General features: G+C 37.4%; 1 protein-coding gene across 1 annotated transcript; it reads left to right on the top strand.

The window, feature by feature from the left end:
• The first annotated feature begins 21,630 nt into the window (after positions 1 to 21,630).
• On the top strand, positions 21,631 to 22,415 carry LOC149844123 (large ribosomal subunit protein eL29z-like). Its single transcript, XM_090000333.1, has 3 exons — positions 21,631 to 21,692; positions 21,860 to 21,965; positions 22,144 to 22,415. The coding sequence occupies exons 2-3, from the start codon at positions 21,864 to 21,866 to the stop codon at positions 22,228 to 22,230; spliced, it is 189 nt and encodes a 62-aa protein (XP_089856459.1). The 5' UTR covers positions 21,631 to 21,692; positions 21,860 to 21,863; the 3' UTR covers positions 22,231 to 22,415.
• The last annotated feature ends 1,022 nt before the right edge of the window (positions 22,416 to 23,437 follow it).

Genomic DNA, 23,437 nt, shown 5'->3' on the forward strand with positions numbered 1-23,437 from the left:
TTATTGCGTAAAAAATAGTTGTAATAGGACAATTTTTTCTTAATAAATAACAGTACTTGCCACTAAAGCCCAAATGGGTTCAATTTAGTCAAATTGGACCTGGGCCCAGCACGAGTCAGGTTCGGAACACGGTTTTATGGAATAATGGGTTCAAACAAAATTTTGGTTTCGGTACCTTAAGTGCAGAATGTGTGATTTGACTAGGGTTTAAATCTAATCCCATTTTCCTGATGACAAATGAAAACCCATATCGAAAACTGGGTTACTTAATAGTCCTGACTTCCTGTAAGGTAAAACTCTGAGTTGATGACACGATCACCTAGCCTTATTCAAAAAATGATTATATTGTTCTATAAGAATGATTGTGTTTTCACAAACATCTACAAATGTTAAAATTCTTTGCATATCCAAAATCATTGAATTCTGACTTTTTAGGACCAGTTTACCCTTCACAACATTTGTCGAACCTCTTGACGTTCTCACAAATATATTGCACACCTTTGAACATAGTTAAAATTAATGAGAAGATTCACAATATATTTATTTAGCCCTTCTCACATTCACACAAATATCTTGTAAACCTTCGAATATGGTTAAAAATCACTAAGGAGATTCTCAACATATTTGTTCAGGCTTCCTCACATTCGCAAAAATATATTTGTGAACCTCCAAATATGGTTAAAATCATCAAAGAGATTGATAATATATTTGTGTGAACCTCCTCACGTTTGCACTATTGTGAACCTCCGATTATAGTTAAAATCACCAAGAAGTCACAACATATTTGTGTGAACTTTATCACGTTTGAAAAAAAATGTTGCAAACCTAAAGAGTGTGTCTGCGAGGTATAGAGTGCAAGAGTGAAAGGCCGTGTTCACAACCAGTAGGCGATGAGAAACATGAAGTGTCTCATAGCCCTGGGAAGGAACCATTGTCGTCTGGCATATTATGGGCGAGAGTTGTAGACAACGTACATTCGCTAAAAGCAACAACGGGTATATATGCATGGCTCTAAGATGTGCCTAGAGATTTCAGCGAGACGCGATGATGGCATTAGGTTTTGATTTTGCTCATCTAGAGATTTTAGTGGATCATCATAGAGCGAGAGAACATAAAATTTGATTTTGCTCAGATTGTGGGTCGACCAACCACTCACTCAGGTTTCTTCTAACCTGGAAGCTTAGAACGACTGGCATCAGGTCAAGGTGTATAGGTTCCCTAGACCTACCAAGGGCCAGAATCGTCAGAACCTGCAGCAACCGAAAGCTAGCAAGTTTGAAGTTTTGGCCAAGGAGATCCCTTCGACAGAGCGTCCTTTGAGCAACGCAGATGATCATGAGAAGTAATTGTTTTGTCTCCTGATTACTCCACAAAATATGCAAGTAACAACTAGAACAGTTGCATGGCATCTCACCTAATCTCCAACAATATACAACATATTTTTCATTTGATGCAAGTGGTGGCCATGTTCAAGAAAACATGACATAGAACAGGTTGGTATAAGTTGCGTCAGTCAATACATGAGCTCCTTTGAAGCTTCGATGACAGCACAAGGTGGGTTTCATTAAAACTAACTCGTAAGACAACGATTGAGAAATTGCAGTGTAGTCGATTGTCAATGACTCAAACTGATGCACCCTCTTCAGTTAGCAGTCGGAACCTCATTCCCATCTATCCTTTGAATTGGTTGGATGGGTTCTTAGTCCTTGAAGAGGTCTCTCCGAAGACTTTGACCTCTCATCACCATATCGCTAAAGACGTTGAGTGTCTATCACTTGCGCCATGGATGCTCAACAATGTTACACACGTAGTTATGTATCTAAGTATCATGTAATTAGGACATACATGCAAGGTTTTTGTGATCTTCAAAAATTAATAGCTCATAATGTACCAAAATTTCATTGTTGGGAAAAATAGTGTCATCCTACATATATACAATCACACATTATGTACTATCTAATGTTTAGGCCCATATTATGTGATCTAATACGGTTGGGCTATGTGATATCTCATATAGTATGGTCTTATTATGTGAAGAGACCTCTTATGCTCTTATTTGTCAATTTTTAATTTTATGATGGGCTAAATTAGAAATAGACTCTCAAGTAATTGCAATTAGTTTATAGTCTCCAAACCATATATAGTGACCTTCTTTTCAGGCTCCCCATCATCATCAAGATAAATCAATCATTCTCTCATAAGGTTTAGAGAAAGGCACGTATAGAGGTTCTGAAAGATCAAATCTGTCAAAGATCTACCGGAGCACAAATGAATTCAGGTACACTTCCGCATCAAGATTTGGTTTCTATTCTTTTCAATGATTTAGCGCGAATAAGATTAATGATCTATTTAGTTTTTAGGTGGATTCAATATCCAATAATTGGTATCAGAGCAGCTTATTTTTGTTGAATCGTTGAAATATTTGGTTTTTTGTTATTATTTTTTTGTTCTTTTATGATCGATTTTTGGCACAAACACCGTTGGATGCCTGCATAGTTTTCGAAGAAAGGGTAAGGACCAGATCCCATTTTCTCTGGTTTTCTTTTCTGACCAATGGCAGGGCATAGACGGAAGAGGGTCGATCAACCCTTATTGCACCATTTGGAAGCACCATGATGGAAGGAAGGGTCGTTTGGCCTTTTCCCTTTTGTGTCACCGGATAAGGAAGGTTGTTTGGCCCTCCCCTTTGAGTAGCCGAAACTAACATGCGGGAGGGATCCGGCCCTCCCGTTTGTTTTCAGTTTACCGGACGGGAAGGACCGATAAGCCCTTACCCTTTCAGAAGGTTAGATGGGAGGGCCGATCGACCCTCCCCCATTTTTCTCGGTTTGTCGGAAGAGTGTCGCCATCTAAACCACTGAATGACTGAGGGATTTCCCTTTGCTTGGTTTGCCAGACGGGGTGTCACTCGATCAAAACATTGGACGGACGATCAATTGTTTGGTTCGCTGGATGTAGCGAGTCACGGTAGGCCAAATGGAAATAGGCAATGGTCTAGGCATACGGTTTGCTCCAGCCATCGTCGGTGACCGTACGGGACCAGCCGTGATCGACGATGGTGCACAGAGCATCCGGCTTGCCCCAACCACCATTGTTGGGTGCCTCAAGGTCAGTGACAAACGGAGATCTCTTCTGTTCCGACCACGGTAAGTCAGAGTCAGTTCAGCTTCCAGCCGATCCGACGACCCGAGACAGTTCAGTCTTCACTGGTATAGCAACGCGTAAGGCTGACTCAGGTTCCAAGCGATAGAGCAATCCAAGCTGCTTTAGCGCCCATCAGTCGACTTAGTCGGGCCAGGGTGGTTCGCTCTTTGTCTCCAGGTCGGTTCGGCACCCATCAGCCAACTTAGTCGGGCTAGGGTAGTTCGGTCATTGGCTTCAGGCCGGTTAAGCGCCTCTTCAGTTGACTCAATCAAACCAGGGCAGTTCGACCTTCAGTCGGAGCTGGGCCAACTTATTTTTTATTCAAAAAAAGGGGCAATTGACCCAGTTCGGTCCCCATTTAGTTGTAGGGACTGAACTGAGTCATGTGGTGCCACTGTTCAGGCCGGGGCTAGTCAGACTTGACCCAATGACCCAGGCCCTGCACCTGGCTGTGGTGTTGGGGTCTGACCTATGATGGGTCAGATCTGTTATGACCCACTGATGGGTCCGGCCCAATCCCATGGGTCGAACCCTCACATGTGCCTTGAAACTCATAATAAAAAAAAATTAAAGGACTTTTATTGTTGAATTCAGGACTATTAAGTATGTGTTATGGGTCCCTTTAGAGGGTCATCTTCGGTTATTTTTTCGGCCCTATACAGATTATAGTTATGTTTTTCTTTTGTTCATATGCATGTATTGATGCATTTGAACCTTGGTATTATTTTCAGAATAAGGGTTCGACATTCTAATTGAGTTGATTGAAACAATATGTTACCAAAGTAACCTCTCTTGGGTAAATTGACTCATTTTGAATAGTGAGATGTTTATATATTTGGTGTTCAAGGGAATAGTGATCGACTCAAAGGAAGATTACTATTTGGCTAAGCCCAAATATATATTTTCAATAATAAATATGAGATAATTGTTTGGTTTTTATATGTGAATAACGAGTCGATCAAAAGAAAGACTCGTTGTTTGACAGGATTAATTATCCATGTTTGATTATTGTATTGAGAGTACCACTTACAAGTTAACATTTATGTTCAAAGACTAAATGTCAATGTTGTGTTGGGGTTCACCATAGTTTAAATATGTTATTTTATATTAATAAATATAAAAATGTATGTTAATCGTGAACTTATTTTGTTCTTGATTCAGTTAATACTTCTGCTTCTACTATATCTGCAAACATAATTTCGATCCCTGTTTTGGGTGGTTCTAATTTAAAAAGTTGTAAAAAGAACATTATGATTGTTCTTGAATTCATGGATTTGGATCTTACACTATGAGAGGATCAACTACTTGCTTTTACGGATAGGAGTTTCAGTGAGGATAAAAGAAACTTCGAGCAGTGGGATCGATCCAATCGCACGAGTCTCATGATCATGAAATGTGCAATTCCTGAATCTTTCAGGGGCACTATGTCTGAAGAGGTTAACACCAAAGAGTTTCTTGAAGAAATTGAAAAGTGTTTTGCTAAAAATGAAAAGGCTAAGACAATCACTCTCCTTTCGAGTCTTGATTCTATGAGGTATAAAGGTAAAGAAAACATTAAGGAGTACATTATGAAAATGTTTCATCTTGCTTTAAAACTAAAAGCACTAAAGTTAGAGTTGCTTGAGTACTTATTTATGCACTTTTGATATCCCTTCATGCATAATACAATTTGTTTAAGCTCAATTATAATTGTTAGAAGGATAAATGGACTCTTAATGAGCTCATTTTACATTGTGTGCAAGAAAAAGAAATGATGAAGCAAGAAAAGACAGAAAATGTTCATTTGGCAGTAGCCTCTAAGGACAAGTTTAAGAAAAAGAAAATAAATAAGAAAGATGCAGTGGACCCTCAATCGCAAAAGAAACAGAAGAGACACCAGGATCCAAAGTCCAGTTGTTTCTTTTGCAAAGGGGAGGGTCACATGAAAAAGGATTGTGCCAAATATCATGCTTGACGTGAAAAGAAAGGTATGCTCCTTACTTTGGTTTGTTCTGAGTTTAATTTAACTTCTATGCCCAAACACACTTGGTAGATGGATTCTGGTGCTACCACTCACATAAGTGTGTTTATGCACGGTTGCCTAAGTTACCGAACACCAATTGATATTGAAAGATTCATATATGTGGGTGATGGCAAATCAGTTAAACTTGAGGTAATAGGGATATTTAGGTTACTTTTAAAGACTGAAAATGATTTAGATTTGAAATAAACATATATTGTATAATCTTTTAGACAAAATCCGGTTTCTATTTTCACTTTAGACAAATATGGTTATTTTTATTTATTTGGAAATAGTGAATTTAAATTATTTCTTAATTCAAATCTTATTGGAACCAATTCTTTATATGTGGTTGATAACCTATATTTGCTTAATATTGTTGTCTTGTATAATTAAACATTGTATTTAAGTTCTTGCAGTACAAAAAAAAATTAACAAATGAGAATTTTGTTTTATTATGGCACAAACGCTTAGCTCATATCTCTAAACAAAGAATAGAAAGGCTTGTGATGAGTGAAATTCTTGATTCTCTTGATCTCACTGACTTTCAGGTTTGTATTAAGTGTATAAAAGAAAAACAAACAAACATAAGAAAATTAGGTGTTGAAAGGAGAATAGACATCTTAGAACTAATTCATACAGATATTTATGGGTCATTCTCTTTGGCTTCTTGAAATAGTCAATAATATTTTATTATGTTTATAGATGATTATTCTCGTTATGGGTTATATTTAATTTATAAAAAAGTCTCAGTCCCTGGATGTGTTAAAATCATTTAAGGCTGAAATTGAAAACCAACTTGGCAAAAGTTTTAAGGCCGTCAGACTTGACCGTGGTGGTGAGTACTAATATATGATGAATCAGGTAAACAACATCTAGGGCCCTTTGCTAAATTTCTAGAGGAATGTAGGATCATCCCTTAGTATACTATGTCAGACACTTCTAGCATGAATGATATTGATGAGAGACAAAATAGGACCCTAAAGGATATGGTAAGGAGTATGACTTCTCATTCTACCTTACTAGAGTCCCTCTGGAGAGAGGTATTAAAGATTGCAACATATGTATTGAACAAGAGATCATCTAAAGCAGTAATCAATACCCCATATAAAATATGGATAAACAAAAAGCCTAGTATGAAATATTTTCATATTTAGGGATGTCCAGTTGAGGCTAGGCCACATGAGAAGAAACTGGATTCATGAATAATTAGTTGTTGTTTTATTGGGTATTCTGAAAGGTCAAGGGGCTATAAGTTTTATGACCCTGTGAATAAGTCATTTTTTAAAATAAAAAACACTTGTTTCTTTGAGGATGTTGAGCTTGGGGAGAGTGATAAAGTAAAAGACATTGCTTTTGAAGAAGAGTCTCTTTCTTTTCATACAGTTGTGGTTGACAATGATTAGATTTATATTCATGATATTATTCCCACAAATGCATATCAAGGCAATGCTTTAGATCTTCCTATCCAAAACCAAGCTTTTACTCTTAGAGTATAAACTCAACGACCTCAAGAAACACCTCAAAAATAAGTGTCATTAAGGAAATCCACTAGAGAGAGGAGAAGGATAATTTCAAATGATCATATTATCTTTCTACAAGAATATGAGGGTGATATTGGCTTAAGGGAAGGTGATCCAAACAATTTTCATCAAGACAAACAAAGTTCTAACTCTCAAAAATGGATTGATGCAATACATGAGGAGATTAAATCTATAAAGGACAATGACGTGTGAGATCTTCTCCCATTACTTGAAGGTGTGAAACCCATTGATTGCAAATGGATATTTAAAACCAAAATAAATTCAAAAGGTAATGTGGAAAGATATAAGGGTTGTCTTGTTGCAAAAGAGTTTACTCAAAGGAAAGACATTGACTATACAGAGACTTTCTCTCTTGTTTTTACGAAAGACTCTTTTAGAATTATGATGGCACTTGTGGCTCATTATGATTTAGAGTTGCATCAGATGGATGTTAAAACTGCATTTCTTAATGGTGACATTGATGAGACAATATATATGGTATAACTAGAATATTTTGTCTTAGGCAAATCTTGATAGGTGAGAAGCCCTCTTCTCGAAAACTCACTTTCAAAACTTGATGGGAATCTTGAATCTCCCATGCTTCTCCTATGTTTTTCACACGATTAATCTATTCTACTTATATATTCTCACTCTACTTTTTATGTGTTTGCAATCACTCTTCTCACTCACTTTCATGTACTTTTGCTATATTGGTAGATATCATTTTTAGATTTTGTCAAAAAATTAATTCTTACACTAAAAATCATGAAATTTAAGAATAATCACTTTTATTTTAGTTTTTATTTGTGTTTCATGTTAATTTTCATTCAATTCTTATATTGTTTTTTTTATTCATCGCTTCCCGCTTCCTATACATTTGAAAATGCATCGCTTCTCGCTTTCCATATCATTTCCCGCTTTCGCTTCCTAATTTGGCAACCTTGGTATGGAGATGGCATAGTGCTGGCCTTTGGTCTCCCCCACCGGAACAATGGCTCAAGATCAATCTGTATAGTATTTATCGACGATCATGGATCCTGGGATATGTGATTCATGAAGCTTCCAGTAGATTTTTAAGAGCAGGATGGGTTGTATCCAATGAACCGTTAAGGGATGGGGAGTTTAGTTGGATGAAAGTTCTGCATTTTCTTCTCTTCTCCTCTAAGATTGTAATCGAGGCATCTAGTCTCGATATAGTAGCTCATATTAGTAAGGTGTTGGAGGGCAGGGGCATGGTTCTCTGTCAATTGGTTAGGTGTATACTTCAATTTGAGTGAATCAGAGTCGGTCATGTAATTCATTGTCTTAATAGCATAGCCAAAACTTTAGCTAGTTATGGTCAAGCCAAATGCATAAAGGCATTGGCATAGTATGAATCTTTCTTAGATTCCCCAGTTGTAATGGTATTTGGTTTTTAGTTTTTTTTTTTTAATAAATTTGGTAGGGGTCTGCCTAACCCCAGCTTTCTCTGCCAAAAAAAATGTTGTGAACCTCCAAATATGTTTAAAAATCAAATTAATGAGATTCACAACATATTTGTGCAAACTTCACATTCTCACAAATATGTTGCAAACTTCTAAATATAGTTACAATCAAATTAAGGAGATTCACAACATATTTATATGAATTTTCTTACGTTTGCACAAATATATTGCGAACCTCCAATTATGGTTAAAATCAAACTAAGGAGATTCTAGACATATTTGTGTGAACTATCTCATATTCACACAAATATGCTGCGAACCTCCGACTTTGGTTAAAATCATCAAGAAGATCCACAATATATTTGTGCGAACCTCCTCACATTCACACAAATATGTTACGAAGCTCCAAATATGGTTAAAATCATCAAGTAGATCGATAACATATTTATGTGAACCTTCTCATGTTCACACAAATATGTTGAAAACCTTGAAATATGATTAAAATTACCGAAAATATTCACAACATATTCACACACAAAACACAAGTATCTATCTATATCTATTAAATCATGCTACCATTCTGGTTTAAATCTAATTCATTTTTACTGACAGGACCCATTTGTTCTCTAATTGTAGTATTAGAATTAGGTCATTCTTTATGTAATGGCATCAATATTAATTGGATAAAGAAAAAAAACTATATTTTTTTAAATATACCTAAACATAAATATAAATAATTGAATATTTGCGTATAATATAAGAAGACCAAATAAAGCATAACACTATCCATTGGCATATGTATAATATAAGAAGACCTAATAAAGCATAACACTATCCATTGGCATATCCGGATAATAGATGTTATAGGACTATGGTTCTTTTGTAATTCCAAGTCAGTTATAGAGTATATTGCATATTACGGAGTGAAAAAGAGAGGGAGAATCTTTATTATCGTCACAGGTGAGAAAGCGAGGATCAAGTAGATACGGTGGTATGGGGGGCTTGGCGTAGTGGGGGTGGGGCTTTGGCTGCTAAACAAGCAGTCAAGGTTCGAATCTCATGAGCGTCACTCCTATTAGAAAGCTAAGGGGTAGCATAAGCTCTTGGGGGCAGGAGTTCTAGCCTCGGAGTTTTACGCTGCCGTCCCGAGGACGTATGGCAGGCTGAGCCAGCACAACCATCTTCGTGCACAGTTTATTCGGGTTATAAATAAAAAAAAAAAAGTATATCGGTCGTTAAATTCAAAATGAAAGAGTAGAATTGTAATATTTCTATGAAGCGAGGCTTCATTCATGTTGCAACGAAAAATAACAAATTTTGTGTGCCTGGTGGAAACTGGCAGGTAACCGGGAACTTAGCCGTCGTCCAATAGGAAGGCGAGGATGACGAGTTAGGACGCAATCGCACGGCTGTGAACGAAGGAACAAACGATGAACGGCTGTCATCTTGACAGCTCGGCTATCAGGGTGTAGTTGCAAAGGTAAATATTAGATGATTTTTCAATTCAAGAAATGACTTCAATTACTAAATAGTACCAATATCTTTGTAAAATGACTACAATCTCCCAATAAAAAAGTGCACCCCTGTTATTCGCGGTTTGTTTACAGGCTTACATTTAGGGCATGGTCCATTTTCTGAAGGGATTGAAGTAGGGATGTCAACGGGTGGATCTCGGGTTGGATCCCGTCATTGCCAAATTCGACTTAATTGGATCTGACCTGTTGGAATTTGGAGTCGGATGAAAAAAAAAAGATCAACTGAATCTGAATCTGAATCTGACTAGCTTAAAACTGATATTTACACTTAATGAGGTTCGGGTTTTAGTCCGATTCAGATTCAGGTTTTTATACAAAATTCAATACTGAACCCGTATCCAATTTTCAATCGGATCTAGATTTAGATTTGGGTTACATCCTGCTCATTGACATCCTTGGTTGGAAGTTTTTTTTTTTTACCAACAGGGGCTCCGCTTGTCTGGCAGGAGCAGTTAGTGCACGTCACCTTTTGTTGCAAGTTCGATCCCAAATGGTATGACCCCTATAACTGATAGGGGTCGGTCTAACTCTAACCCCAGCTTTCTCTGTAAAAAAAATTAATAATAATAACAAATTCTTTTTTCAACGAGGGCTCCTCGTGGTTGGTACCTTGTGGTGGGACGTTGCAGGTTCAAACCCTAAGTTGAATAATAACCGGTGGGGGTCTGCCTAACCCTAATTTGCCTTTTAAAACAAAAATAATAATTATTTTCATGATAATATAAGTACAGGAAACTAATGGCTACACTCAAATAACTTTATTTTTTTATTGTTTTTGTACATCTGATTTTCAAATGTGATTTACATGTTTGGTTTAGTATAAACCTGCTGTTAGATCATGTTTTCCCGATGTGTATATAGGATTTTTGGGTATTGAAAAATCAATAGTTTACAATCTGCCAAATTTAAACCCCCAAAATAGTTTTTTTAATGGCGAGGCACCTTCTTAAGGGCACGGCTCACTTAATAGGCCTGCCTCCTTAAGAAGTAAACCCTAGGTAAATTCAAGGGTATAGCCTAGTTGGAACCGGCCTCGACTATTAGACAGGCAGTCGGAGTTCGATTCCTGATGGCGTTATTCTCCTTGTGTAAACGAAAGCCGGTGGCTCCCTGGGGTCAAGGGGTGCACCCGAGTTTACACCCCTTGGGTGGTTTTCCGGTTCCTATATTAAAAAAAAATGGTTGATTTATACTATCTTGAGCTTGTTAAACACACCCATAAAGTCAGATTTGATCAACATATCCTGCCCCCATGACTTTAACACTTATAAGTGTAGCCAATAATTTCACACACAAACACACATGAAAATTGAATGCTTTTATTGTAAAATCTATATATGGGCTTTAACTACTTTCTTTTTCTTTTTATATGTCACAAGATCCCACCATTTTAGTCTCATGTCCTTGTAACACAGCTAGAACATGATAAATCAATGAACATACATTCCTTGTTTTAATATTTTAAATAGTTTAAATTATATTTTGTAACATTTGTGTAACCAACGGGGACGGCTCCAATGAGTGCCTCAATCTTGGTTTAAGATTGCACCAAATGGTGGAGAGAGAGAGAGAGAGAGGAACAAGATTTCACCAATAAATTTTCTCAATGTTGGATGAGGATTGCACCAGTTGGTATCTTGACATGTAAAGTGAAAAAATAACATCTTGGTCAACTAAATGCCTCAAAACTAACCCCTTCATCTACCAAAAGCAATGGAGATGGGCATGACAATGTGACCACTAATGAGGAAACTTGTGTTCAATATTGATGGCAACATATAACTAAGATGGGAGAGCTTGATTTGAGAACATGGCAGAGTTGGATCCATTTTTAGGTCACATTGAAGATAGCCTACATTAATCTAACACTACAAGAAAAATGCTAATTAGCGACGGATATTTGCGACGGATTTTTTCCGTCGCAAAGTAGCGACGGATTAGCGGGAGAAAACTATTTGTCGCTAACATTCGAAATATTTGCAAAAGTAACGCCGAAAATATTTTCCTCGCTAAATCCGTCGCTACTTAGCGATGAACTAGCGACAAAATTTTTTCGTCGCCAAAACACTAAAAAAAATACTAATTAGCGACGAAATTAGTGAGTAAATTTTTTCGTCGCTAAATAGCGACGGATTAGCGACGACAAATTTCCCTCGCTAATTCTGTCGCTAATTTTCGATTTAAACCATCCCGCCTGAAGCGCGAAAATTTTCCTCCCTCCTTTCCCCCCCTCCCCCCCCGTTTGATTTAAATCGCCCTTCCTCTGACGATGCGCAGCAGCCCTCCGAGCGTCCTCCTCCTCCCGCTACCTCTCCCCCGCGCCGTCCTCCTCCTCCCGGCGGTGCCCCTCGCCGGTCTCCACCGCCCGTCCTACCTCTCCCTCGCCTGAGGCCCTCCGAGCGTGACTGGCGTCGGCCCCCGGACCGTCCTCCTCCTCCCGCTACCTCTCCTCTGCGCGCCATCCTCCTCCTCCTGGCGGTGCCCCTCGCCGGTCTCCACCGCCCGTCCTACCTCTCCCTCGCCTGAGGCCTTCCGAGCGTGATTGGCGTCGGCCCCGGACCGTCCTCCTCCTCCCGCTACCTCTCACCCGCGTCGTCCTCTTCCTTTCGGCGGTGTCCCTCGCCGGTCTCCTCCTCCTCATGCTACCTCTCCCCCGCGCCATCCTCCTCCTCCCGGCGGTGTCCCACGCCGGTCTCTACCGCTCGTCCTGCCTCTTCCTCGCCTGAGGCCATCCGCCGTGATTGGCTCGTTGCGGAAGAGCATCCCAACGTCGAAACCCGCCTGTGCAAAAAAATTTGTTTCCTGCCGGAGAACGCGCCGGCAGAGAGAAGTTTTTTTTTTTTTAAATTTAACGACGGATTAGCGACGGATATTATCCATCGCTAATTTAAAATAGCGAAGGACTTGCGATGGATAATGTACGTTGCTAATCCGTTGCAAATTAGCGACGACAGTAGCGATGGATAAGTTCTGTCACTACTTAGCGTCGAAAAATTCGCGATGAAAGTTATTCATTGCTAATCCGACGCTAATCCATCGCTAAACCATTTAGCGATAGATTAGCGTCGGATTAGCGACGGATTTAGGTCGTCGCCAATCCACATGTTTATTGTAGTGTAATGTACAACCCATCTGCTAATAAATAATGTGATGAGAGATCCTACAATTCTGTAGATAACTTTTGGGGGATGGCATTGACGTTGCAACCTCTCTCTCTCTCTCTCTCTCTCTCTCTATATATATATATATATATATATATATATATATATAATATAATTTTGGCTTCTTAGGATGCCAAATTAAATTCTGACTTTGGATTAATGTGGTGTGAATCCAAACAGGGATCTGACTCACCCAATCTGTATAGAGTTCTGTATAGGCCGGGGTGGGCAACGGTTGGGTGACCCAGTAGGCCAAGCTGACCCGACCCACCATAGGTCGGGTTTTGGTCAGGGTTTTAGGCCATGACCCATTAGCAACCAGGCTGAAACCCAGCCTATTATATAAATAGGCCTTGCCTGGATCAGCCCACGGGCTACCCAGTCGTCTTGATGCGCCTAAGCTACCTAATTAATTGCTTTAGAAACATAGAAACTAAAGCTAATAGCTGCATTAGTTGTATTGAAATTAATATGGAATTATGAATTTTATGATGTTTCTTTATATGATTGTTATGATGAAGCATGTGTTAGATTAAATCTGAAAATTGTATGTATAATGTTCGATTTGTTTTTTTCATATTCTAGTTAGATTTTGAGTTTTGAGGATCCTTAATTGAAAAACAGACTTTTTGATAGATGGATCGAGTTTAATTCAAAGCATACTATCGAAAGAATTATTGTTCTTATGTTGTATGCATGTTAATTAATGTATGAATGCACTTATATTTATGTTAAATGATTTAGAGCGGATTTATACATTACTTTAGTTTGTACTTATGCGTTTGGAATATGCCTGAATTATTTTCACATTTTTTTAACCTGCACGGTTTGAATTTTTTTTTTGTTTCTCCCAATTTTTTCAAACAATTGACAAAAAAAACAGTCTAATATTCTAGACATATGAGGCATGATTATGGAACTTTGTTTCGTTTTAAAAAGAGTTTGTTTTGAAGGAGATATGGCTGTTGCAACAGAGGCCAGAAATCCACATACCAGACTTGACCCATGTTTTGAAAAAGATGTGAAGAAGATAGAAAAACAATTTAACTGGTTTTCAAAAATTTCAGGGTGATAGTTCTCATTTTAGAGAACAATCCTTTAAAGGCATTCTCAACATAATTTATGCTAATAAGCTGCAAAAATTTGCTGAAGTTGGACTAATTTATGTAGTCCCTGAAATTTTGTTCTGTCACAACTCATAATAGGGTATCAGTCTGCAATTTTTTCATAATTTTAGAAAATGATTTTGAACATGGCCCTTGGGTTTGGTTCTAGACATGTGGGGGCACCTCCAAAAAAAATTAAAAAGTTTAAAACCTTTGATTTTGATTCTTAGTGATTGTTGCAAATTGGGACATAATGGAATTTTGTGTCTATAACCATTGTATTTTAAAAAAAAAGAGCATGGTTCCATGAACTGTAATTTTCAACTGGAATGGTTTTGGGTCCAGCCCTTTGGACTGAGTGTTGTGGACATCTGGGGCTACCATTGAGAATTTTTGGGATCCCATAATCAGTCTGGATAGTTTTGGGCAGATCTTGGAAAATGCGGCAGATTGTAGTTTGTATAGTTCCGAACAGGGAACTTGAATTTGGCAAAGTATGTGGCTCTGTTTGACATTTTTTGCTCCTGTGGGGTCATGAATGCATGTTTTAACTTGTGATATGTCATGAATGAGATGTGGGTGTATATTCCACTGCTGAATATATGACTAATTGATTGTGATGCATGTAAATGTATAAATTATGCTTGTTATGTTGGCCATTGATATGTTAAAATGTATTAATGAAAATTCAGTAGGACTGAATAGATAGGGACTAATCAAACTTATGCATGACTGTGCCACATGTATTTTATTGCCTATGAATCCTAGGTGTGTGTGATTGTTTGGCATTAACACTTTAATAAGATAATTAAATAAAGATGAATTATCAATTTAATTTTCTTATGGCTTGCCAAGAGAGGGTAGACGGGTACTTCTGGTTTTGTAGGCACGTTTATTATTTTTGAACATGAAATATTGCTCTTATCCTCTCTCTACCGAGAATAAGAGAAACTACCACAACTTGTTTGCAGTGTGGTAAGTAAAACTCATGAGAAAAAACTAATATATCAAGTTTCAGGAGAATGAGAACTCTCTCGACAGGATCGTCCCTCTCTGCTGAGTTCAATTTTAGAGTGTAACACAGGTTAAAAGTCACAAATTGTTTGAATAAACACCCTGGTATGGACATCCAATTACTGAGTAAATCTCTGAGTTCGTACCCCCTGGAGTTAAGAAAAAGAAATAAGATAGTAACATTATTGCATTCCTGAACATGTCATGCATCACGTAAAGAAAACCTAAAAAAAGAACTTAAAACTACCCATGCATCGAAGACACACTGCATTAGTAGGGCATGCATTGATTAACTGTTCATGAAAAGTTGTAACTACTCATGCATATTTGTATGATTATTTCATGAAATTACTTTGTAACATGTATTAAACTATATGCATGATTATGTTTATGATTATTCCCTTGTATTGTGTAAGTTTAAGTACGATTGCCTTTGTATAAATATACCTTTTTGTATGAATGTTTGTAATAAGAGAATGCATGTTTTCTCATATTCTTGATATGGTGTGTGAATACCTGGTCTACTCATACTCGGGTTGTTCTGACCCAATTAATTTAACATTTTAAGTGCAAGGGCGATGGAGTGATCATGGACTGCGTTTGTGGGAGACATAGTTAATTGGTTATTTTCATTTGGATTAGGTGAATAATAAGTTATAATTAAACTTTTGATTTGATTTGGGTATTGGACTTGTCTTTTAATGTTGGTTTCGGTTTTTGGACCACTTGACATTATTTAAGTAAGTATGTTTGATGATTTTAATTTCTCATGCAAATTATTGCTTACTTGATGGTATGATAAAAATCTATGGCAATCTCGATTTAAGAGTTTTTGTTGTGTATTAAAAAAAATCAAAAATTTTCTTTGATAAAATTGGGGGCGTTATAGTGTGTGTGTGGAAAACAAGTTAGGATATAGGAACAATGAGATTCATATTGAAGAATTATTATGATTCGAAAACAATAACATGTATTTTTGTCGATCTTTTGAAAAAGATGGAGTTTCAATTTTTTTAATTTAAAAGTACTATTTAAAGGAACATGTTTTAAATGGAGTTCTGCTAACTATCGGTTTAAAGTCTATTTTTTATTATTATATATATTTTTCAAAATATATATGTTTTAGCAAGAAGCCAACTTGAGCTTGGTTTGTTTAACTCAGGTTCGCTATGAGCTTCAGCTTGGCTTGGCTTGCCACAACAATGAACCAAGCTTGAACACCTTTGTTCAATTTGTTCAACTTGCTTAGGGATGTCAATGGGTCCGGTTTGGTACTGACCCACCCAAACCCAAATTTTTGGGTATGGGCATGTAAAGTGCATACCGGAATAATATTTGGGTCAACCTGAACATGATCCGAGCTATATACAAGCTGAGTTTGGGTCATGATTTTTGACGGATACCAGACCTGATGCAGCCTAAGTATTATATATATATATATATATATATATATTTTAATAAAAATACATTTCTAAAATTATGTGGGTATGGGTTTGAGATTCTATCTTTCGTGACCTGACAAAACCTGAACCCGAACCCAAATCCGGTTATTAGTGCAAAGTTCATGAATTTTCTGGGTTTTCCAAAAATGATAGAGGATTATTCTTGGTATCTTTATAAGAAAATGCATCGACCGAAAAATCGATGAACTTTTAGATGTTATAAAGGTAGATAGCTTTTATAAACTCCTTTTTGAATTTCGATCTAGGAATCTACAAGGATCGACCATTCTGAAACCCACTTTTAGTCATACGTTTGATTTACGAAGGATTCACATAATCTCCTGCTTTAAACATAGTTAGATCCAGTGAATAATCCAAATCTATGTAACTTCATAACAAGGACTCAGATCCATTTTAGTGGACCCGATCCACGTTAAGAATAACTCAGAGTCGAATCTCTAAAGATATTTAGATCGCTCAAAACCTTTAAAACATAAGACTGGATCCGTTAGATGAATCCAATCTCAAATCAGAATTGGATCCAAATGAGATCCATATTGATAAACATTATAAGTCCAGAAATGGATCCAAAAAGTCAAATCATTTCTCAAACATACAAAAATATAGTTTATGTATATATATATATATATAGAGAGAGAGAGAGAGAGAAATTGGTAGTTGTTCACATGTAATGTGTTAAATGTTTTTTTTTGCCTTTTAAGTATTTATTTCACAGTTTTGACCCCATAAATGTGTTGGGCATGGTCAATTTATGAGGAATCCACACATGGATCATGTGTTTTTGATGAAAAAAATGATATTTGGAGCCTTGAAAATTTACAAAGACTTTGAATTGTTGATTTTTTTAACCTTATATAAATCCACCCATGTGTCGGAATCAAACGCTTCAAGTGCTGATCCCTATAAAATCAGGTACATAGATCACATCTCTATAGTCAAAATTTATAAATAAAATGAAAAAGATTGAAAACTCATTTAGCATGATCATTTAGCACCTAACATGTAAGGAGCTAGCAATCACTTTATATATATATATATATATATATATACACACACACACACACACACGTGGATACTCTTATTTGCATATGAGATTTAAACAAGACCCAACATGGGTCTCATATAAGACAATATAGGGTTTATGTCCATTTGGACTCAAACCAATGAAGAACAAAACCCTAGAGCTTGAAGTTGGAATTGGATCCAATCCAATCTCAATTCTATACTCAAAACAAGAATTAAGTCTTTTGGGAATGTCCAAACCTCTGCCACCCTTTCCATCAGGTCTCTCCATCTCCTTCTTGATGCCTTGGTTGCCCATGCCAGCCGGGGCTGGCCAATACCTCCAGCAGTGGCCCAGCCACATGCCGCACCATTGGGGGCGCATCAGAGCTAGTGCCTCACCTTGCAGCGGTGCCACCTGTGCCGCCATGCCACCCATCTTCCTGACTCTTTGCTGCCTTGAGCTCGACCAAAGTCGAGCTCAACTCAGTCCATGTTTATTAAGGGAACCGAGCTCGGCTCAGTCACCTTGCCCTCTCTTGGACCGAGTCTAACTTAGTTGAAAGTGAGCACAACTCGATCCATTGTCACTAGGATCAGCTCGGTTACACTGAGCCTGACTCAGTCAAGAGCGCTCAAGGCTCTCCCTTGTCCTTTCTAGGACCGAGCTCGACTTTCCTTTGGGCCCCAACCCCTCCCTCCTTGGTTGGGCTCGACACTAGCCCAATCGAGCTCGACTTGGTTGGAGCCCAGCCAAGCCGATGCCCCCTTTTGTTTCCTTTTAGGTCCAGCTCGGTTAGACTGAGTCAACTCGATCTTAGGGATTGTGCCTCATAAACCGAGCCAAGCTCGATTTCTCTAAACTGAGTCAAACTCGAGTAGTTGTTCCAAAACTGAACTGGCTCGGTTAAAACCAAGCCCAACTTGGTCATGTATTAAGTGGCTTGGGATCGCGACCAAGGCACTTAGATTAGCCATAGTAAGTTCAGCTCGGTCCGATCATCTTAAATAGGGTTTAGGATCAACCCTGATGATGCGATAGTTGCCTCTTTTTCCCATAAAATAGATTTATAACCTTATTCTTTAGGCAGTTCCATAAAACCTTTTTGAGCACTTCAAATCAGTGCAACTTACAAAATTTTGTACCTCCAACATGTATATCGAGGCACAAGCAAGCTATACCCTATACTCAAAATCGTCAAAGCATTCAAACTATCTCCAAGGTAGGACAAAACACATGCAATGATGGCAGTCTAGCACTTCTAATATGTATATATTTTTATGTCAAATATACATATACTATTTAAATTACACATTTATTTCAAGTACATAGCTTTGCATACTTTTATGTTATTTACATTGGCCTTCTGGCGTACAATGCTTTGATATACATGTAATTATATATACGTATATAATTATTCAGAGTACACAATTTTACATACTTTTGCTTTATTTATGATGGTCTTTTGAAATACAATGCTTTGATATATGTGTAATTATATATACATACATAATTATTCAGAATACACAGTTTTTCATACATTTACTCTATTTAAATTATGCATTTATTTCAAGTACGTAGTTTTGCATACTTCTATTTTATTTATGATAGCCACTTGACATACGATGCTTTGATATACATGTAATTATCTATACATATATAATTATTCAGAGTACGTAATTTTGCGTACTCCTACTCTATCTTGATTACGTAAGCATTTATTTAGAGTGCACGATTTTGCATTTGCTTACTTTAATTTATGCAAACATTTATTTAAAGTTTGCAGTTTTGCGAACTTATGTTTTAACTTTCAAAAGTTTATGTACGAGACTATCAAGTCTGCATGCCTTGATGTTTTGCAAACAAAACAAATATTTTATATCTGCGTGCACGCAATATGTGGCAACCACATGTGCTACCTATCTTGCAAATAAAATCGACCTTCTATACTTGCATGCATCGAAGTTCCCAAGTCCGCATGCATCTGACATCCCCCAAAGGTTGGAGTGTTATTCGAAACACTGATCTTATTTGGTTTAAATTGTAAAAAGATGAGATTGTCATGATTCAGATATTCGCAATTGAGTCTTCTCAGCGAACTAATACACATGAGACTTCGACTACCTAGACTTTGGTTATGTCAAGTCCTCCTGTTTGGCATCCGAGAATGATCGAATATGCCCCCGATCTAAGGTTCGAAAAATCATAAATTTTCAGAATTTTTGATTATTTCTTTTACTGAAACCTAGGTTGTTTCTTATCGCATCAGTACTATCAGACATGCGAGACATTTGTATGCCGATGGATGAACTGAAGTTCATGACATACCCCTTTGTGTGACAATGCAGAGTATTATAGGAAAATCACGTACAAATACTTGGAACGCCTTTACATGCAAGATGCTCGATTTGGTTTAAAATATCTGTGCATGGTAAATGAGTTGCGTAATCACAAGAGATCTAACACACTCATTCATCCTTGAGTTCTATCAAGATATAGGATAGGAGGTACAAACTCTTATAGACATATTGTAAACAACTATGCTTCTTGAGTGACAATGACTCAACGTCTCCGATCATCGGAGTTAGAGTAAAAGGCTATCAATTATTATCATAGGTGGTAGATCCAACAACTTCTGCAAAAATTAGGATGTATCCACCATTTTATTTCTACTTCTAAGAAATTCTCTCTTGGCCTCTAGACCGTCCCCTTTGGTTTGAACTCAACTAGCCATTTAGGTTATCAATTCACATAGAATAATAAACCCCCAAATGATCTTAGTTGTTTCTATGATTTCATCCCGTAAGTAGTAAGTATCGAAACAAAGATGTGATGTATAGTCTACTTATTTAAAATAAAAACAATACCTCATTTATATAAATTTGTGGTTCGTTCAATTGCATACGATCCAATATTTTAAAGCATGATAAGTACCTGTATTAGTCTTGTTTTATTTGTCTAACATCATTGTACCTACCAGACTTTCATGAGTTTGACTCATTTTATGAGATTCAGGTGACAAGTAGACCGATGCTACAAGCGATGACGCGACGTTATCAAGAATTCATTCTTTCTGTTGTTTGCTCCTGAGCACATTTTATCATTTTGTATAAGGACTTTTGTAGAACGTTAATTCTATATAAACTTTTGTTTTGAATTTTCATGTTTTTTAATGGATGTGTGAAAATGCGTGTTTAAATCAAAGGCATTTAGGAACCCAATTCATTTGTTGAAAATCTTGCTTGTAATCTACCCAGGGTTGGCTGACTTAGTCTTTTCAAACCACTATTTTCATTGAGCTACTGTTTTAACTCTGAAAAAGGATTGACTACCAAAATTTTAATTTTTTCTTAAATTTTACAAGTTAAAAGTTTGGAAGCGTTAAAATTAGTTATATAGGCGGGACTGTGTTAAGCTTGTTTATGAGTCCTACTTGTAATGCATGACAAGATTTATCCATATTGGACCTTCAAATGCTTGGTCCAGATCCAGTCATTTTTTACTTATTACTCTTGTTCCAGCATGTACTATTTAGTATTGAACATGAGATCCAAAGTAGGCTACACGATGATTCCGGATCAGCAGTTACCAGTCGGACCTGTATCATTCCAAGGTTGAAACCAAGCCATCTACTTTTTTTCATGGAAAAATCCATTTATGGCAAGCCAACAAAGTCCTCCTTGCTACGTTTATAACCAACCCGGGTCCAGAACCACATGTGAGCATGCTTAACTGCAAACAGATACCGGTACCGATCAGCCTTCAACAGGATCCGAGTTTATTACCCACCTATTACCAGGGCTGTCAACGGGTTGGATACTTGACCCATCAAGATATATCCAAACCAGTCCAAATAACAAGGGTCACCAAAATGAAATTTTAAACCCCAACCCATATAATTTCAGTTTTTCTTACTGAAAATATACCTAAAATACTCGGTTGGTGTCAGGTACCTGGTTCAAAAGCCAGGTTCGGTCAGCTACCTGGCAAAAATCATAACCCAAACCCTGCTCGTATATTGTTCGGGTCAACCCAAATATTATTTGGGTTGGCATTTTTTATGCCCATACCCGAATATTTGGGTTCGAGTCTGGTTGGGTACCCGATACAAACACATGGGACCGGGTCCATATCGGGTCTGGACCCGAAAAGTTAACCGCCTAGAGATCCATCAGAAGAAAAGGGCAAGATCGTCATTTCGGAAGGTCGATAACTCAAGGGCCTGGGCATATAAAGTGGGTAATGAATTAGGGTTTTTGCCTTCACCTCTCAGAGAGCAAAGAAAAACCTAGAGAGTCGGAGCCCCTCGTAGTCTTGCAGGTAAGGATTGTCGTTCCAATTCTTGACTTTGGATGATATTTTTTTGTTGAATTTGAGGATCTGGATCATACCCATCTCGCGATTTCAAACTAATCTCCTTTACCTGTCGTTCACTCTCTATCTCTTCCTCTGTTTTTTGGTAAAATTTTTTGCGGGGTTTTTGATAGACAAATGGCTAAGTCGAAGAACCACACGGCTCACAACCAATCGTACAAGGCCCACAAGAACGGGATAAAAAAGCCCAGAAGGCACAGACATACTTCGACCAAAGGGGTAATCTTTTTCGCAATTTTTTTTTGAGTTTTCCCTTATTTTGGTTCACATTTGATCCGCGTTTTGTATTTTGGTTTGTTGTTAGAGATGGATATGAGCGAAAACCGTTGGTTTTTTATGTTTTTAGGAGATGGGTTTGTGTAAAATTTACTGAGTTTTTGTATTTTTCTTTTTGAAGATGGATCCCAAGTTTCTGAGGAACCAGAGGTATGCAAGGAAGCATAACAAGCAGGGCGGTGGTTCTGCGACGGAGGAGGAAGAGTAGAGTTTGATTCAGAATGGTGTTAGGGGTTCTGCCTTTCCCTTTCATTTCTTTTTACGTAAATGCTAGATGATTTAGTTCCTGAAGTTATGATACTCATTGTAGAACGACGTTTTTTGTGATCTCATTTGCAAAACATTATTGTAATGCACAATTTGGTGGCAAAATTATTACTCTGGCTCTTGTTTGCTTAGATTTTGATTCTTGATTTTGCGTTCAATTATCTTTCTGCTTGTTAAAGGATTTGATGATGTTGGATTTTGACATGATTTTGTCTTCTTTAGGACGTGTTTCAAACTCGCGACGCGATTGAATGCCCATGTTATTATGTCAAAATGTGCCTTTTCCATTTTGTTATATGAACTAACGGGCTTTATCCTTGTTCGGTTATTGAGTGGATCAAAGTATCTAAGTCATGGTAAAAAAAAACTGGAGTTTCTTTGCGTGAATGCCTTGTCTGTATGCCTCTAGATCTTCGAACTGCGATTGTGGTTGTTTGTTGTTATGTTGGAAAAATAGAGAGGTTTGGAATTAGTCCGATTCTATAACATCCATAGGGCCAACTCTCATATCTCAAATCCTTTGTGGCTTTTCCTTGGCAGTTGGCATAGAGAGGATTGGGATTAGGCAGATTCTATAACATCCATAGGGGAAACTTTTGTGTCTCAAACTCTGTCTCTCTCCATTCATTGGCAGTGTGCGTACACCTGAAAACTTAGCAGTGGGTACTGATTTACTGGTGTCACTCATTTCATTTTTTGTTCTTAGCCCTCGAGTTTCAATCTTTTCCTAGATAATTGAGCATATCCAAGAAAAAATGGAAATATTATATTAGAAGATAATATCTTAGTTTATACCATTTAATGAGGTGATTGATTCATCCATGCATGCAAAGAAGTTTAATTTTTATTTACATAATTAGTCAGTATGCTGGAAAACTGTCATTGGAATACTGTTGTATTATGATAAAGCTATAAGTTTCCTGTGTTCCACTTTTCCAATTCTATCAGGACCCTGATTTCTTGTATACATTTGAGATTTGAGAACATCCCAACAATTGATAGACAGTCTTTTTCATGTTGAACTGATTGTCCGAATGCATATCGTTGGTTGAGATTGAGGAAATGAATGAACTGGATTTTGGGGGGTTCCCTTGGTTTCACCGATAGCTGCTTTCGCCGGTGTTCAAGTACCTAATATCCACAGATTG

The sequence above is a fragment of the Nuphar pumila genome, chromosome 3, assembly GCF_984573655.1.
Source record: "Nuphar pumila chromosome 3, dmNupPumi1.hap1.1, whole genome shotgun sequence".
NCBI lineage: Eukaryota > Viridiplantae > Streptophyta > Magnoliopsida > Nymphaeales > Nymphaeaceae > Nuphar > Nuphar pumila.

Coding starts and splice junctions, on each gene's coding strand:
- LOC149844123 (XM_090000333.1), top strand. CDS start 21,864: ATGGCTAAGTCGAAGAACCACACGGCTCACAACCAATCGTACAAGGCC. Junction 21,966..22,143: donor GACATACTTCGACCAAAGGG/GTAATCTTTTTC, acceptor TTCTTTTTGAAG/ATGGATCCCAAGTTTCTGAG.